Source organism: Thalia democratica, unplaced genomic scaffold (genome assembly GCF_965202585.1).
Source record: "Thalia democratica unplaced genomic scaffold, ktThaDemo2.hap1.1 HAP1_SCAFFOLD_317, whole genome shotgun sequence".
Lineage (NCBI taxonomy): Eukaryota > Metazoa > Chordata > Thaliacea > Salpida > Salpidae > Thalia > Thalia democratica.
Window position 1 is genome coordinate 2,322 of NW_028139406.1, and position 19,617 is coordinate 21,938.

Sequence of the window (19,617 nt, forward strand, 5' to 3'; positions counted from 1 at the left end):
TTAATAACTTATATTGACCAAGGGTAAGGGGTAACAGTGATGGTAAAATGATATTAATAACAAATATAAATAAACTAATACTAAAAAAAGCCATACAAGGGTAATTGGTAGTGCGTTTTTGACCCGTTTCCATTTAAAAAAAGTTTAACTACCCAGTTATTGTACAAGAAACAAAATGAACAAGTTACTACTTAATTAAATATAAAAATTAAAAATAACTTTTAATCTAAATTTTTTTTAGTATTTTCGTTGAAGACCTGGTTGTGACAATAAAGTAAAACACAAAATCTATCGGACATCTACTTGTAAGTCTAGTTTAAACCAATATCCATTCTAATAGTGTTTAATAAACTGTGGTAGCCAAGAAGTAAATTAACTAAGGTACAGTTAAGTTATATTTTAGTTATGTATTATTTATGTATATGAAAAATTAAAAAAGCAAACCTAATCTTAAACTTTTAAAGTTTATGAGGCTAACTTAACATTTAAATTAGATGTTTTTATTTTACCCCCTGTTTATGAACAATAACTTAAATTACTATTATGTCATATATAAACAATTTAAAACAATGTATTGAAACAAAATTACTTTTAATTATGTTTAATTAAACAAAATATCTTAAGCAATATCAATTTAATAAATAAAAAAATAAAATTTCATACTACAGTCAGTATAATCTTCAAAAACCTTAAAATTCTTTCATGACATTAATTCACAAATCCACTGCACTCAGACGGATATTGGAGGGTGGCCGGACGAGCGGATAATCGAGAAGTACGTTTTCTACGCCGACCTGTGCTTCCGGTTGTTCGGGGACCGGGTGAAGAGGTGGATAACCTTCAACGAGCCGTGGGTGTTCACCAGGCTGGGTTACGGGGAAGGGATACATTCCCCCAACTTGAGAATGTCCGGCGATTTCGACTACAAGGCCGGCCACAACGTCATCAGGGCCCACGCCATGGCTTACAGGTTTTTTGTAATATTATTTTTATTTTATATAATCTTAATAAATTTTCTGTAATATGTAAAACAGTTATTTTATTTCAACGTTTTTATGCCAGCATAATATGCACGCCATGGCTTACAGGTTGGTTGAGCATTTAATTAAATACCTTAGAATATTTTCTAAAGTTAAAATAATTTTTTTTAATTTTATCTGACATCATTTTTATTTAATTACTTAAAACTTTCTTTTTAAACTGTTATTTTATACCAATGTCTTTAATATATATAATATATACATGCTATGGCTTACAGTTTCAACTTTGTTTGTAGTAACTTTAGCTTTAGCTATATACCAATAGCTTACGAAGGTATTGGTTTAGTTTATAAATTAGTTTAAGTCTTTGTTTCAATAATTTGAGTTCTAGTTGTATTCAGCACAATATAATCTTAATAAACAAAAAATTGTTAAGGTATTTTAGCTAAAAAATACTTATCAATTATTAAGTTTCTAATAGATTAATGTATACATATACTTATATCACACTCTTTTGATCAAACAAGGTAGTTCAATTACAGCTACCATACTTATTGTAGAAATACTTTAACGATGAAAATATTTGCCTTATTTTTTGTAACATTGTCTGCTCGTTATTATCATTATAAACTTAGTTCATCCCTGTAACTAATTTAAGCTTTATAAATTTGTTATTTGGTATTCAAAAGTTCAGAAAATATTTAAAATGTTCAACAACTCTGTTGAAAATGCTTTATAAACAGATAACTCTATATTAAAACTACAATAAAAACTAGCTATAAAGTAATTTCCTCTATTGTATCTATAAATATAACAAACTTGTTTCACTAGTATCTTTTGTTGACAAAAAATAAACATATATTTTGAATAGTAACATAAATATATTACCTTTATTCTTAAAAGTACAACAAAAATAAAACAAACAATACCAGGTTGTACGCGGACAAGTACAAGTCGACGCAGGGCGGAAAAGTCGGAATAACGATGAACTGTGACTGGACCGAACCAAGGAACCCCCACAAGATGCAGGACCACGTTGCCAGGGACAACCTGCTGGATTTCTTCCTCGGGTGGTGGGCGAAACCCATCTTCGTCGACGGGGATTACCCCGATATCATGAAGGTGCATTGACATATTGTGTTATACACATCAAGTAGCTTAATATATAGTGATTAATAATACAAGTTTACTTTCCTTGTCTAAATATTTGCTTTAGAGTGAGTGTTTATTAAAATTTTTTTTGTTATTATAAATTTGATATCCCATAAACTAAATTTATAAATATTGCTGTCTTTTAGTCAGTAAAGTAAATATAGCACTTTTAACTGTATTTACAATAACAGTATTTTCCCAGCTTTTACACTGTCAGCTGTCATATTTTAATGTAAAAATAGTCTTTTAATTTCTCAGAAATTGATGGTACTACTTATCAGTAAAGTCAAAAACCTAGTTTTAATAAAATTTATCTTTAAATAGTTCTTTTAATACTAAGTGTCAAATGTCGAAAATTGCTAAGGGAAATTTTATTTAGTATTTTTTTTTAATTAACAATAAACTTTTTTCCAAGACACTGATTGGTGAAAGATCGACCCAGCAGGGATTGTCGGAATCACGACTGCCCTCGTTCACCTCCGAAGAGAAGGACATGATAAGGGGATCTTCGGATTTCTTCGGTCTCAACCACTACACCACCAACCTCGCCTACAACACTTTCAAACCCGCCAGTGATGACGTGGTTGGTTACTATGACGACAGGGAGTGCGGCAACCAGAATGATTACACGTGGCCCACAGCTAAATCCGTTTGGTTGTTCGAGGTAACTGTTTTTTTTTATGGAATTAAAAGTAAACGATTTTGTATGTTATAATTAATAAGTATATGTTTTTAGATTGTTTTTAAATGTGTTAAAAAATATTTTTCTAATTTTGTATTATTTATAAAAGCGTTTTTTACTTTGAAACGCACGTTGAAATAAATATAGGATTAGCATATTTTATATTTGAAAGTACTGCATAAGTTATGATTTATAAAAAATTAAAGAACCTTGATAGTTTGACTATTTTATGTAGTTTATATCTGTTTAAAATAACAACACATACACGCTTCTAAATTTAATGGAAGTATGTACACTCAAATTAATTTTTAAAACACTTAGTTAACCTTAAGTACATATTTATTTAATCCGATTTTAAGAAAAAAAAAGAGAGAAATATAATTTTGTTTAAAGTTATACCAGAGAACTAAAACAATCACATACAAGAACAAGAACAATTATTAACATATTTAGTAATTTTAATTAGTAATTAATTATTTTAGTAATTAATTAGTAAAAATTAATTACTTAAACAATATTCAAAAAGGTTCCGTGGGGAGTGAAACGGCTGCTGAACTACATCAAAGAAAAATACAACGACCCGGAAATTATAATCACCGAGAACGGAGTTTCTGAAGGGGGAGATTCCAACGAACTGGACGATTATTGGAGGAAGGAGTATTACGTCGGTTACCTCAACGAAGTTCTTAAAGGTTTTGAAATAGTTTCTCATTTAGGTTTTGTATTAAAGTAAGTGTTGAAGGCTTTATGACATTTTTTTTCATTTGTTTTAAGTATTTACCTTGTATTTAACTTGACAATTATTTATAACTATTTTGTTTATATTGTTCTAACTTAACGAATTGATGAGTTTCTTTACTTTGTTTATACAAAATATGCTATATTTTACTCTAGTTTGATTTATTTAAAGTTTAAACTCTGACTAGAATCATAATAGGTTTTAAAGAACTCTACAAAAATAAACAATACTAACTACTTAAACTTTGTTTACGACTAAGAACACATAGAGTATAAGACTACTAAGAATCAACATATTAATTTATACTAATAAACAAACAGCAATAAATGAAGATGGTGTTAATGTAAAAGGATACACTGCTTGGTCTTTAATGGACAATTTTGAATGGCAATCTGGTTATGATGAAAGGTTTAAAGTTGTTACTTTTGTATCTATTTCTGTTTAAATAAATAACAAATCACTTTTTTTAAAACATATCTTGTCTAGAACATTTATATTTTCGTAATATTACAGACTTAATAAATTAATTTGTGATTTTATATCGTTTTACAACTCGAATGTTTATACTATCTACTTCTTAGCTCAATTATAAAAAACTCGCTAAGCATTGTTAAATTACTTGTTGCTTTTACAAAAAAGTAAAAACTTGGTGTTCTTTGTTCATCAAGTTTTTTATTACTTTATGTTTTTATTTTTCATTGATTTTAAATTGTTTATGCTATTTAATCGTTGAATTATTTTTATCAAAATCGATATTTCTTCCCAAAGGTTCGGCATGCACTGGTTGAACTTCAGCGACCCTCAGCTGACGAGGGTGGCGAAACAATCGGTTGAATGTTACAAGCAGATTGTGAGGGAAAACAAATTTCCGTCGGGTGGCGTCGAAGAGCTGCAATATTGCGAAAGAAACGTCAACCTCGACCCTGGTTGGTTATAGACTTTGTTCAAGCATAGTTTGACTTTTAACAACCTTTTTAACTAAGTAGCAAGTTTTTGTACAATCTTACAACAGTTTATTTTTTGTAATTTTGTTCTTATAATATTTTATGGGTAAAATTTTAATCTATTTTTAGTGCTCAACTTGATTTTTAAGAAGCCAAACTGAGTTGCACGATTTAAATGATGCTTATGTTAGTGTATTTTTGGTAAAAAATGATTTATAAACAACGTAAATTTCTCAAATTACCTTTGAAACAAGAACTTGGAACATTTGAAAATGAAAAAGTGCTGTATTTGGGATCAATAATGTTATACTTAAAATCATTTCAACCTCATTTTACAGTACTTCCTCCTGAGAAACCTGACGGTGGCGAGGTCGGTGAGGTGTTTTCAGTAAATTTCCTTGGCAACGAGCTTGATTCAGATTCAGCCCTGACCGCGTTGAACGCGTTGTTTGGTGTTTCTATTGCTCTCTTCTGCATGTTCATATTTGGATCAATTTATTCAGGTAATTGTTACTGAATTTATTTTGAAAAATTTGTGATATAGTTTGATAATCAAAAAACAGATTTTGTCAGAAATACTTTATTAAAATATTTAAGTTAGTAGTTATTAAATAAACAAGAGTTACCTGATGTGTTGATACAATTTCAATTAACAAATTAGTTTTATAAAGTTTAAAACTTAATTGTAAGGTTTTATTAAACTTAATTTTACACGTATATTAAAAAAAAGTATGACTGTAAACTTTGATAACATAAGTTTTTTAATGGTGTTTATATACGATAGAGAAACAGTTTGTACTGTCTATTAATAAAATAAAAATGATATGCTATTTGATTTATTGTTGAACAACTTATATTTTACTTCAATTTAATTTAACAAATTTATTCAGTAATTTATATATACAATAACTACTAGAAAAATTGAAGTTATGATTTTATTTGTTACTTATTAAACTTTTATACTACTTGTATGACAACAATTTGTTTATATTTAGGATACAAAATAAAGAAAGCAAAAAAGTCAAAGAGGTACAGAGAAGATCTTCACGGTAAAGAAAACGTCAGTATGTCTGCTATTTAAAACCTTTATGACGTAATATTTCGCACAGTTTTTTTTTTATACTCTTTATTTGTTTACTTTTTTTTTTGTTGGTTTTTTGTCTTTAATAAACTTGTTATAAATTTTAGCCTTTCTATTGTGATACATACAAAGACTTTTATATACAATATTTTAAATTAACATTGCATTTTACTAAGGAAGGGTGGCGTCGTTTCAGATGTGGTAAAAAATAGATCCTTGCGGGCCAAATCATTTTAACCTTATTCTATTTATATAACATTTATAATAATTTCATAACTATTTAGTCGAAAATTGCTCAAAGTTCTTATTTCTTTAACAAATGAGAAAAAGAATTGAACTTTTTAATAATTTATCAAGTGTAATTTTTAGCTTCATTGAAACTGTACCGAGATCTTTCTTTTATCTATCCACATTAAGCCTAGAATGTCTAGTGTAAGTATTAGAGTTAACATAGCCAGGTTTACACGTTCTCTGGCTGCAGATTTACTTATTGCGGGCTGTGTTATCTGCAACTTTGTTAACATTTGCGGGCCTGTCATATATATTATGCAGTACTAGTTTAAAGCTTTAAACGAACACGTTTGAAAAATGATAACTTATATAACATTTTTTACGTAAAAGTTGAAAGACTTTAGTTTTTGTTCAGTTTATCGTTTAAATACTACATTTAGGGTTATTTAAATTAAATAAATAAAATACTGAGCTTAGTAAACTTTCACTAATATGACTAGTTTGAACATTAGAGTTATGTTTTTCAAACATATTTTCAAAGGTATTCAAAATTTACTTTTTACATTCTAAAATTAAGTATTGCTACAAAATCTAGAGATGCAATATTTAAACTTATCATTTAATATGAGATTACTTAGTAAATAACAAAAAGGTGATTAATTCTTTACTTCTTAAAAATTAGAAAGTAAAACAAAATAAATAGGATAAAATCTTAAATAGTCTTACTTTGTATATAAGATTCACTCAAGCTTTTTACATCTTTATTTTCATAACATTGTTGTCTATTTCTTTTCAGCATATTGATAAACTTGTTGATATTAGCATGATATGTACTTGCTTTAAAAAAAAAAAACTAATTCAGAAAATTTCTATCTATTTATTTTATATGTGTTTCTTTCAAAGACTCATAACTAAAATATTTGTATTTATTTTGTTGTTTTTTCACTGGCTTACTTGTCTAAAATCATAATTGTTTGAATAATAAAACCAGTGGTCGCCTTCTTTAGATATCATATCCATCAATAAATAAACAAGTTTCAGCACTCTTTGATAGAAATCAGATTTTAATATCATCAAAAAAAAGTATAGTTATTTAAAACGTTTACATTCAGTATTAAAATAATATTTTTAATCTAAGTGCGTACTTAACGCAAATGCGTACCTCTTAGTGTCCTTATCGATGTGCGTAGTGTAGTTGGTAAACAAATAAAGAGTATAAGATAGAAGTTAAGTAATGGTTTAAACAAGTAAATGTTATGAAAGAAGGTAGAAACATTTTTGACTCTCTTGAGGTAGCCTTATACAAGTTTTTAAACACCAACATTTGAGCATCATACGCGTATGCATAGTATTACACTATTAAGAGAGTGCTTTCACTCTGAAAAACGACAAGCTGACGACCTAGTCAGCTTAGGGATTTTATAATGCAAAGGTTATTGAAGAAAAGCCTAGACGTCGAGGCGGGTAGACGTCGTCAAGGCGGGTTAACTGGCAGTGTTTTTGCAGGCATATAGGTTATAGCTTGATTCGACGTGGCCGTCGACTCAAGCTGGCATCGAAAGAGCGCAGCTAAGCGTTAAAGGTCGTATAGCAGACCTCATTTAGTAAGTAGCGAGGGAAGGTGAAGCGAGAGCAAGGCAGGTACCGTCCTAAGCAAGCCATTGAGCATAAAAGCCGGTCTCTCGGAAGGCAGTTTATAAACGAGCTCTGACATGATTCAGCCCAGAAAAAAGTCTGTTTGAGTGCAGTATGATTGATTAAAGCATTTCTAGAGGTGAAGGTTCGGCCGGGGCGACTGAAGCAGAGTAGGCGAGATACTAGAAAATGCTAAGGCGAATCACTCAAAATGTAACAAGTAAAAAATCGGCTTAATCTCAATTAAGCTTTGAAAGTCAGAGGTCAGTAGAAGCGAAATGTTTTGCAAGGGAAGCAGGAGCTCCGAGAAAGCAATTGTAATAGAGGGGGGAGTGTTTTTTAGAAAAAGTTGTTGAAAATGAAATGTTGGGTTGTAGGAAGGGTCAGTAGAATGTAGAAAGAAAAGTTGAAAAAAATTTGAGCAAAAAAGGCCTCCGAATTCGCCCGCGGGCGAATTCGGAGGCCTTTTTTGCTCAAATTTTTTTCAACTTTTCTTTCTATGTTTTTTTCAAAGGCGTTCGACGAAAGTCGGATGCCTTTTTTTTACCCAAAGTTTTTTTCAATATTTTTTCAAAGGCGTTCGACGAAAGTCGGATGCCTTTTTTTTACCCAAAATTTTTTTCAATATTTTTCAAAGTCGTTCGACGAAAGTCGGATGCCTTTTTTTTTTACCCAAAATTTTTTGTTATATTTTTTCATAGGCGTTCGACGAAAGTCGGATGCCTTTTTTTTATCCAAAATTTTTTTTAAAGTATACCACAGTAATGACTTTTTTTCGATTATAATGATGTCTTAAGTTTTGAACGGTGCTGCCGAATAGTTAGCATCGTCTTTCTTACAAATTTTTAATAAGGTTTGTTGGGGTTTCTAAATTTAATCTATCAATAGCCTTAACAGAAAAATATATTTAACTCTTGATACTTATAATAAGTTAAGATATATTCAAAACAATGATAGTAGAAAGGGTTATTGTTTTTTGAAACATGTAATATAAAAATATTACAGACTTCAAAACCTTCTGTTATCATTTTCGGTTTTGAACTATAAAGATAATACTTTTCAACTAATTTTAATATGTTTAGGTATTTCTCTTTTCTATATAAACTATTTTTGAAGTTAAAAAATAAAAATATAATATTTATTGTAAAAATAAACCTTTAGTTAATTTAATTTCTATTTAATATTTTTATTTTTTTATATTATAACAAGTTAAGATATATTCAAAACTATGATAGTAGAAAGGTATATTGTTTTTGAAACATGTAATATAAAAATATTACAGACTTCTAAACCTTCTGTTATCATTTTCGGTTTTGAATTATAAAGATAATACTTTTCACTAATTTTAATATGTTAAGGTATTTCTTTTTTCTATATAAACTATTTTTGAAGTTAAAGAATAAAATTATAATATTTATTGTAAAAAAGACCCAGAGCTAATTTTATTTCACAAATATGTGAGATTTTGTTACCAAGTACTGAAATTATTTATAACGGATAATTATAATAGAAAATCTAGAAGCTTAGGCAAGAAATATAGTTTCAAAAAATAAAACGAAACTAAATACCAAGTAAAAAATAAAATAAATATGAACCAGATACAATGCAGTTTTATTAGTAACATAGACAAAACGTTTCTTTTACATAAAATAAGTTATTTTCTGATTAGTTTCAAGTTTTAATATTGTTGAAAATAGCGATCAGTCATTTTACGCAATTTAATTATGTTATAGGCAGTATAAATATTTACATTTTTCTACTATAAAACACTTCAACTAATTGTTTGCTTTTGCAACATTAGTATGTTGTTGTTTAGAAAATTATTACTGTGTTACTTTAGAAAGTTTAAAGAAAAGTTAGTTAGAAAGTTTTACTTGTTATACGTTACTTTTCTAGATTAACATTTTACTTTTTAGAATTAATTAAGTTCTACAAAAGTGTAAAACATATAAAACTTTTTATACATACTTTATTTCCTTTTTTCTAACTATTACAAACGGATAGTAATGTAGAACAACGTATTTGTTTTATTTTTAGAATTTTTTAATTTCGATTAAACTTCATTCAGGACAAAAATGAGATTTTTGAATAATTTATAAACTAAATTTTACCCAATATTTACAACCTAATCGATACTACAACTAAATTAGCTTAGTACTGAAAAACATTTTATAACATAACTTTTAAAAACTAACAACTATTGACGTGAATAAACCTTTCAACTACAACTTATATAATTTGCAGTATAACTTATATAAATACATGTTTTTATAATTAGTTGCATTAATAAACTCTTTTTATTAATATACGACATGAATGACTTAATTTCTAAACTAAGGCTCGAAACAACTAACCTTGTAATGAATTAAAAGTAATTCTATCATAATTATAAGTAATTACATTAATAGTTTACTTTTATTACTATAAAATATCCATTTTTTAACTAATTAGTCAACTTGTAGTGTAATTTAAGTAATTTTATTTTAAAGCGTAGTAATAATACTATCAAAAAGTCGAAACTTAAATCAGCGAATACATGTAGAATCAAGAATAATTAAATGCATTAAAACAATCAATTGCATTTAAAATTGGGATTTTATATTAATGAATAAACTTTAGATAACTACTCAAAAAATAAATTTAAGTGTATGTCAACAACAGATCCTGGTAAAACAACTTCATTGGAATATAAAATAAAAAAAATCTTACAGTAATCTAACTTTATTGTACCAAAATATGTTTCTGTGTGTTAACGGATTAACACACTTCAACTGGATTATGTAAAAATTAAATACTGTAATGAAAGAAATGAAAGAATAGAAGCTAAAGTAGGTCTAGATTAAATTAGACTTAATAATTGCAATTAATATAAAGTTTTATAACAGTCGGATTTAACATTAAGTATTTTAGCTATTATTAACTATTAACCTCTAAAAATCTATAGAAATTACTTTTATTTTAATGAATACATGTATACACCTACTTTAGCTTCTACTCGTAACTTTATTTAGATTACTGTATAATTTGTAGGCTTTAAATAAACATCGTAATACTTTTTTTTAAATATATTCTGTGAGAAGCATGAACTTTATTATTACAGTTTTAGATAAAAAATAGAACTATAGTTACACACAATCAATCTGTCATACTAGTTGTAATTTAATTTAGTAATTAATTAATTGTTTTTTAATAGAACTATGTAACTGCAAAAACAAAAAACATCTTCTAGTTATGAACAAATGTAAATCCATAATTTAATCTACAAAGCAATTGCCTCATCTGAGAAAAATTAAAATATGTCATTTATTGGATCCACTCGAAGACTTTTCAAGAACAGATTCTACGAAAGTCGAACATAGAGCATCATTTCCTAAACCAAGCAAGAAAAAGCCCTTCAACTGCCAAACTCGCCAACTACATATGAAAATTGTATGAAAAAGACGAAAAATACACAATTAACTGGAAATGACTTAGACAAATCAACAGTATATTCAAACCAAACTTCAGTGCTCATTATGTAACCTACAAAGACTATACATAGCAAGTGCTAAATAATAATAATGAACTGGTTACACAGTGCCCTCATTACCCAAGGGAATATTTTTAGTTGATTCTTAATCGCATTAACTAAGTGCATTTTATTCTATTTAATTAGTTGCTTCGTTATATTTATGTTTCAATTGGGTATATATGTTCGTTTTTAGATATACAACCTTTTCGTAAAAGACTATTTTTGGTTTTTAAAATCCCCTATAAATCCTAATGTTTACAATTTTCAAAGCTTACTATGTAAAAAATATTGTTTTAATCTTGTACAAAACCAATTTTTTTTATAATGTACTTAGATGATGTATAGTTAACAGAAGACAACAACTAAACTTACCTATATTTCGTTTTATTTTAATTTTTGTTAACTGCATGTTAATGGGCAGTCATATTTAAAACTTAAAATTATTTGTACGGGTGTATTATTTATAATTGCGTTATAATAATTCATGGCTATGCATTTTTTGTTTTTAAGCTTTTGTTTGCGTCTGATGAATTGCTCTGCAGAGAAACGGCGTAACGCAATAAGTTAAACAATAAATTAGTATATTATTATATCAAATTTAAAAACAAGTTTTAGTAATAAGTAATAAGTTTTCAAATAGTTCTATGCTTTGTGTACATCTAAAAGCGTGCTGTTAAATTGTTTTAGTTATAACACAGAATAGGAAAAACAATTCATAACTTTTTTCAAGTACTTATTTTCGTCAAAAAATGTTTTATATCTTTTTATTTTAACTTGCACTAAACAGTACGTTAAAGTTTAAATTTTTGTAAAAATATTCTATGTGCTCTTTAAAAAGTTAAATTGTTCAGCTTAAACTATACAAACAGCATACGATTATAAAGTATATACTTTCTTCGATATCCTTAATATTAACGCCTTTTAAAAACATCTTAAAAACATTAAATGTCCAAAAAATTGCATTGAATATTGGGCAAGCAGTTTTATTATTTAAAAACCATTATAATGTACGTGTCGGATTTGCACGTTGCATCTTTTATTTCAGAAATTTATTATGGACTCTAAAAAAATAAAGCGTTTCATTTTCAAAATCCTTTACTACAGGGTTTTAGCAGCATTTATATTAAATAAATATAAAAACCTATTAATTTTTATAACCATTGATTTTTTAAATATCTAAACAAAACATAATCTTTGACAATTTAATCGAATCACGGAATTTTTTTTTAAACTTAAAGGGCCACAACTCAAAAAGTATCTTTACATTAAAAATGCGTATGTGAGCTTTTTAATACCAAAAAAACTTTTTTTTTATTAAGTATTTGTTGAGATATGGATAAAATAAGTTTTGTAATATAGTAATTTTAAAATTTATATTAATAATTTTTTCTAAAATTAAAAAAAAAAATTCCAGGCATTTCTAAGACCAAGGGTCGGCAAATTGCGGCCGCAAGCAAATGTAGCCAACTAAACTAAACTATACTTTACGTTGATATTTTGTAGGATATTCAGTGTATTATGGTTAAACCATGTTTAAAAGATTTCCATAAGTTTATTAAATTTAAGGTTTAGACTTAAAAACTTGGATAAGATTGATTAGAGTAGTGGTTTTTCCTTAAATGGCAATCTTAAATTTAGTCCAAAAAATATGTAGAGTTTTAACAGGCATTCCGTGTGTAGGTAAAAGTCATTTATAAGGACAAAATTAATGATACAAAACTTTTTTGTGTCTGACTAAAGCTAAAGCCAATACAATATTAAAGTACCACTAAAACTAAAACTGCGGCCCGCAAAGATTTTAAACATTTAACTACTATAAGTTGAAAACATATTCTTTAAAGCGAAATGGTAATTTTACAAGCATTGATATAAAAATCTACAACCATAATAAAAAAAAAAGAGTATAGCTTGTTTATTAAAATGAATTAACTTTTTTGGTTGAATCTTAGTTTAAGGCTAGAAACTGTGTTAAGTAGTATAACAACATTGTAAAGATATAGTAAATCTACGTTATTTTGTTTTTTAATTTAAAAAAGTTTTATGATGAAAAAAGTCTACATATATATGGTATATTTTTCGTGCCAAATTTAAACTTTACTACTTAAAATTATTTTTTTTTTAAATTCCAGGACTTTTAGTAATTTTCGTTCAAAATTCCACATATTTCTGAAGATTTCTCAAATTCAAGGTTTTTAAAGGATTCAAGGTTAAGTGGCCATCCTGCTATATGTAAACAAACACTAGTTGAGAATATATAATAAAAACGAAAATTCTTTTTTATACAGGTTGAACTGTATCAGTGAAACACATTTTGTAAATGTTTTAATAATGTTGAAATTCGATACAATAATTTAGATACTTAAACAGTTGTAACAGCGAAAATGCATACGACATTTGGTTAAGGAAAATAAAATTGAGTAACAGGGATGCTGCTTTTTGAGTCAAAAAATTGTCCTGAGTGACCTTAAAGTGGGTAGGTGTCAAATTCGCACGAGCGGACAAACTTTTCATGAGGCTAAAACAAACGAAGGGAATAAACTGCACGAAAGCACTTTTGCACGAGGGGACGTAATTCCATAAATAGACATTTTTTCAGTTGAATTTTTCATTTGTTTATTTTTTATAACTTAACTTTTCTTTTAATTTTTACTATCACTGTTACCCCTAACCTTTACCATCGATCGGTAGCTTTCTTTTTTCTTCTTCTTAATTAATTTTTTTTTATTCATTCATTTTTATTGTTTTTTGTTTAATAATTTTTTTTAGTATGAAATTTATCAAATTGAGTTGTTAAAGCAAACAATTATTTACCTGACAAATATCCTTCAGATCGTTCAGCTGATCCACGATATCACTCCTCATCGTGTTTTGCTTGCCCTGCTCATCTTGATTTCGTTCAGCTTCCTCGCTGCTTCCACCTGGTTGGCGTCTGTTCCCTTCTCGAGTGAACTTCTTCTCGGGTTGCTTCACCTCGCCCTTCGCCGTCACCCGCGTCTAAACTTCATCCTTTGCTGCCTTCACCTGGTATTTGAATTTATAATAAAATTTAAGAATTTTTGAAAGTATTATAGCTGCAAAGGTTTTAAGTTAGATCAATTAATTTCTATAGGCGTAGACTTCATCCTGTAGTGTAGCCAAAAATGTGTATTTGCTATTTTGAAATGCGTAAAATGACTGTTTATGCACGGTCTCAAAATAAAGTATTATTTATAATTATTACTTTGGGCTTCTTGTCTCTTTTCTTTTTCAAAAATTAAGTTTTATTGTACTGAAATCCCGAAATAATTAATTTAAATTCAACAAGAAAGCACAACATAGTTCGTATAAACTCATGGTCTAATTAAATCTTAAAGGCGAGTGAATACATCAGAACACACTTTCTTCAGCAGCTTTACATTCAAAATCATTTAGTATGAATGATTGTGCTGTGAATTGTTTTAAAAAGAAGCTGTTATAAAAGTTTTTGTTTGAAGTACAGTTGTTTTTTTTGGTGCTATCAGTCTTAATTTGTAAAGAGTAAGAAAAAAGATACGATTTACGAGAAATTTCGTGCTTACAATAGATGTTTTAGGGTTTGTGAATATTAGTGAAAAAAACTCAAGACACAATTTACGGACTATTTGAAACTTAAACTAGATATTCTAGGATTTAAACCGAAAATTTGATAAAATGGAAAGTGATATAAACTCTTCGGGAAATAACTATAAAATGACACAAGAATTTTACATTACACATTCTGGAGTTTTAAAGAAAAAAAAGTCTTAAGTAGAATTTACCAGATATTTAAAAATTACATTAGAAATCATTGGCTTGGCAATTTTAAAAGCTTACACCATACACCAGATATTTTCGGTATAAATATTATAACTAAAAACAAGTCGAGTTTTAAACATAAATTGTATACCTTAAGTTAAAGTGGCATTTTTTATAAAAGAATATTGAATATAAAACTTTTAAGAATTATACATTAAACAACCTAACAAAAATACATAAACTAAAAAGCAGAATTTTAAAATTATAAGTACAACAATTGCTAGAATACCTACACTAATACAATTTTACAAACAAAACAGAAAAAAGATTGTTAAACCAAACTTCCGTCTGTAATATACCACAAAAATTAAGTAGATAAATCTATCTTAAGTATAAAATCAAATTCTACATAATTAATTTCAAATTAACAAGAATCTAAATAACTGGCTAAAAAAATTACAAATTTAAACCGTGCTATAGACTTCTTAAGCTCGAAATGGTAAAATATTTACCAAGCATTGCCGAAAACGAATTAATAGAAGCATTAAAACTTGCAAAAAAACCTTACTGAAAATATACAACTAAGTTAAGTTTGTTAAACATTATTGTGAAAAATAATTATAGTCTATTGTAACACGACCTGTAAAAAAAACATATTCAGATAACCTTTTCAATATAACAAGGTTGCCTTAGATCGAGCGGATAATTCTTAGCTAAAACCGATTCAAAAATATGTATCTAAAGACTTAAAAGACTTTAATTTATTGCGAAAATTCAATTAGACCTTAAAAAGTGTAAAGTGAAAAGGCAAAACTTTATCAAAAATAAAATCAGATTAATGCATTCTGTGGTGATGACTAACTTTCTTATTAAAAGCGTGTTTATATTAATTTCCTGACTTTTTTTACCATCATTATTTCCTGAATTTCGTCTTTTTTAATCGCTTTTGTTTGGATTTCGTTAATTTTGGCATTTTTAAACCTTTTTTTGGACTTTAGTTTTTGTTTTGGCAATCTTAATACAAGCTTTAATTCCTACAATGTTGTGCTAAAGTCCACAATTTATTATACTTTTATTTATCAAACGAAACAAGTTAAAAAAAATTTTATCGGCTTTGGTCTTTATAGGGATGACCGCTTAAGAACTTAAGATGCAAGATTAGCAAAAAAATTGCTCACACTGCCAGCCTGACGAATACCCTTCAGTTCGTTCAGATGATCCACGATACGAAAACTATTAAATAGTTAGAGCAAACAATTATTTACCTGACAAATATCCTTCAGTTCGTTTAGCTGATCTACGATATTACTCCTCATCGTGTTTTCCTTGCCCTGCTCATCTTGATTTCGTTCAGCTTCCTCGCTGCTTCCACCTGGTAGGCGTCTGTTCCCTTCTCGAGAGAACTTCTTTTCGGGCTGCTTCACCTCGCCCTTCGCCGTCACCCGCGACCAAACTTCATCATTCGCTGCCTTCACCTGGTGTTTGAATTTATAATAAAATGTATGAACTTTTAAAAGTGTTTTAGCTGCAAAGGTTTTAATTTAGATCAATTAATTTCTATAGGCGTAGACTTCATCCTGTAGTGTAGCCATAAAATATGTATTTGCTATTTTGAAATGCGTAAAATGTCATTTTATGCCTTCTTGAAACACAATTATGACATAATAAGTATATTAGTTTATATATTTAGAATATACTGGTCATTAATATAATTTGTATTAGCTATAAATGGAACTGTTTTATTATATCAAAACTATTTGTAACACCAGGTTATATCAAAAAATTAATTAGTTACAAAATAATTGTTGTTCAAAGTCCTTTTTAGTTATAGTTTGCTAAATGTTTGTTATGAACTTTAATAACAAACGCATAACAATACAATTAAAACAATGATTATTTTAAAGTTGAATAATCTTTAAACAAATGAAAAATAAAATTTTTTTACTATTATTTTTTTAATGCCACTACCACGTTACTTGTCCATTAACTTACATATCCAACATATATTATTATTTTAAACCTTTCCATATAAATATAGTTTTAAGATAAAAATAATTAGCTTAGTTAATTTTGTTATCTACAGTATTACCTTAATTATATGATTTTTACAGATTGAAAACCAAAGTAGTTTCTAAACAACAGTAATTTTTTGATATATTTCTAGACATGTAAATTTACAAAGAAGATAAAACTGCTTGTAGATTTAAATTTAATTTAAATTCATACTACTTATTGAAACATAATAAAAGACTACATTAATCATAATTGTAGGAATTTGAACTGATATGTACTTCATTTCATTAGTGAATGTAAGTAAGAACTCGATAAATAAAATAAATTTTACGACAAGCTGAATTAATGAGTTGCCAGTTTTAAAGCAACAAATTTTTCTATGCTTATATAATAATCTACTTTTATACAAACAAAAAATTGGTGCAAATTGTTAATATAATATACCAACTTGTATTTTTACAAACAAATAAATGTATTGATACTTACAAATAACAAAAACCACTTGCTATTTAGTTTACTTTATAATAACCTTATAAAGTATTCAATAAAAAAAAGAAACAGCAAACCTTCGTCGCCAATATCAGAGTCTTAACCACTCGAAGACGGCCAGTCATGAAATTGCTGCCAGTACTTACTTCTGCACCTACTAGTTGGATGGCTTCTTAACTGGTTCGTTTTCGTCGCTCGAATCGTCAGTTGATTCCTTGAATCGATGAAGAGCTGGCAGTTGCTACCTTCTTGGTTGCTATATAATATAATTGATTCTTAATTTGGCCTTTATCACAACTGTTATTTTGCTTTTTACTTGTGGACCAAACGATTTTATTTCTGTGGCAATAAATATATTCAACTAAAATTAATTTCTACACATTTCTTTTCAGGAGACCTTTCTGATTAAAAACAAGGGGTGCACGACTATTCAAATTTCAATTATTAAAATTTCTAAAAAGGTTTAAAGGGCAACAATTAAAAAAATAATGTTTTTAAGAAAAATATGAACAAGACATTTAAGTCTTATTAATATCTACAAGTCATTTTACCCTTTTTTGCAAAACTTTAAATGTTTTTTGAAATACGGCTAACTTAAGTTTTAAAATTTACAAATTTATAGTAACTATTTAATATCTCAAAAGACTTTTCAAACTTTACAAACAAGATTAAACAGCTTATTTATTTTAATAAGACCAACATACAGATTTTTATTTAATTTAAATATTTTTTACTTATTGAGCCATTGTCTCTTAAATAACTATTTTAAGAATTTGACTTTAAACTTGAACTCTTATGTAACTAAAAACCAGAAACTTTTATTATTCAAAGTTACTGCACATAAAACAAAGCTATTTTAATTTGTATGTATAAATATCGAAATATTTAATAAGTTAAGAAGAGAATTTCCAAAGTTCTTTAGTAGTACAACAACAAAAAAAATTACTGAAACTATATGCAGTAACTTTTCCAAAGTCAAATATTTTATTGTAGATAAGACTTCATACTCACTAAATGTTTTGAGTAAAACATTATAAGAGATTTCAAAATATCAAAAAATTATCTAGCATGTTGTTGCACCAATATAAAGCTGAAATTATATAGTTAGCCTTACATTCATTCATATTTATATTCTATGTCAGTTTTTTCCAGAAGTGTTTTAATTAATGAAAATGCCAAAAAATGCATAACACACTTTATAGCCTTTAGCAATTACGAAGTATACAATATAATTAATAATAATATATATGTATCACTAAACAAAAAACTGTTTTTTCGCTTAATGTTCAATTATGGTAGGAATGAGCTTAATACATAAAACTTAAAGCGATGTGTTGTTAAACAAAAACCATTGGATATAAGTTTTGTTGGTTTATATCAAATAAATCTTATATGTTTATGTATTTAAATAGCTAAGCTTGTTTACAAAAAAATATCTTTTTAGACTTTTAAAAACATTGATTTTTAATCTAAAATTATAGTTATAATTAATCTAATATGTTAACGAAGCTAATAATTAACTACTATCTATAACAAAGCTAACTATAAAGTTTCAGTTTGATATTGGTGTGACATCATGCTAGGTATTTACAAAAATATATATATTATTAGAGAAATTCAACTTTAGATGATAGTTTTAACAGACCATATATTTAATTGATAAATTAGGATTTTTAAAAATGTACCTTAAGAAAAAATTATTATTTTATGTAGCTAAGAAATATTAAATCTACTTATGAAATGAGATTAAAAAAATTTTCTAGTAATTTTAAAAACCTCTTTGAACCAAACCTTAAAAATGTTTTAAACTTAATATAAAGGCTCTGTAGGTAAAAATATTTACATAATAATGAAATTGTTTAAATATTGTTATAATACATAAATTACACGACTCTGAACTGTAGGAACTTGAAATGTTGTGGACTTCATTTAATCAGTGGATGTAAATAAAATTCGATATGGAAATGAAACAATGAAAATGAATTGACACTACAGTAGCGTTTAAAGACTTGAATATATTAAAATTAAAAAAAAAATTAATTAATAAATAATAATATTTATAACTCTAATGATAAGCTGAAATAATGAGTTGCAAGTAATTTAAAGTAATGATTTTTCTTAATGGTTATAAAGTTATCTACTTTAGATAGCCAACATTTTTGGGTTCACCTTGGTTTTAACAAGTTGATCTTATTTGATAAAGTTTTATCTGAACTATCAGAAATTTTTGAGCGCTTGAAAAAATTTGAAGTAATTTTTGAGATATGAGCGATCAAAGTTGGTGACCTCAATAGGTTCCAATGGAAAGGGCAAACTAAAAAAACTAAAAAAAAACATTTCACTAATAATATATCTCCTCCTTTATTATCTGAGCAATCTTTTACAATTTTACACAGAAAGTCTATTA

General features: G+C 27.3%; 1 protein-coding gene across 1 annotated transcript; it reads left to right on the forward strand.

The window, feature by feature from the left end:
• Positions 1–734: 734 nt before the first annotated feature.
• LOC145846190 (lactase-like protein) lies at positions 735–5,578 on the forward strand (the record flags this gene model as incomplete). Its single annotated transcript, XM_082953105.1, has 8 exons — positions 735–970; positions 1,913–2,102; positions 2,548–2,796; positions 3,341–3,506; positions 3,874–3,961; positions 4,322–4,479; positions 4,836–5,000; positions 5,493–5,578. Coding segments are annotated over 8 exons (1,338 nt in total), but the record flags the coding sequence as incomplete, so codon positions are not given.
• Between the last annotated feature and the right edge of the window lie 14,039 nt (positions 5,579–19,617).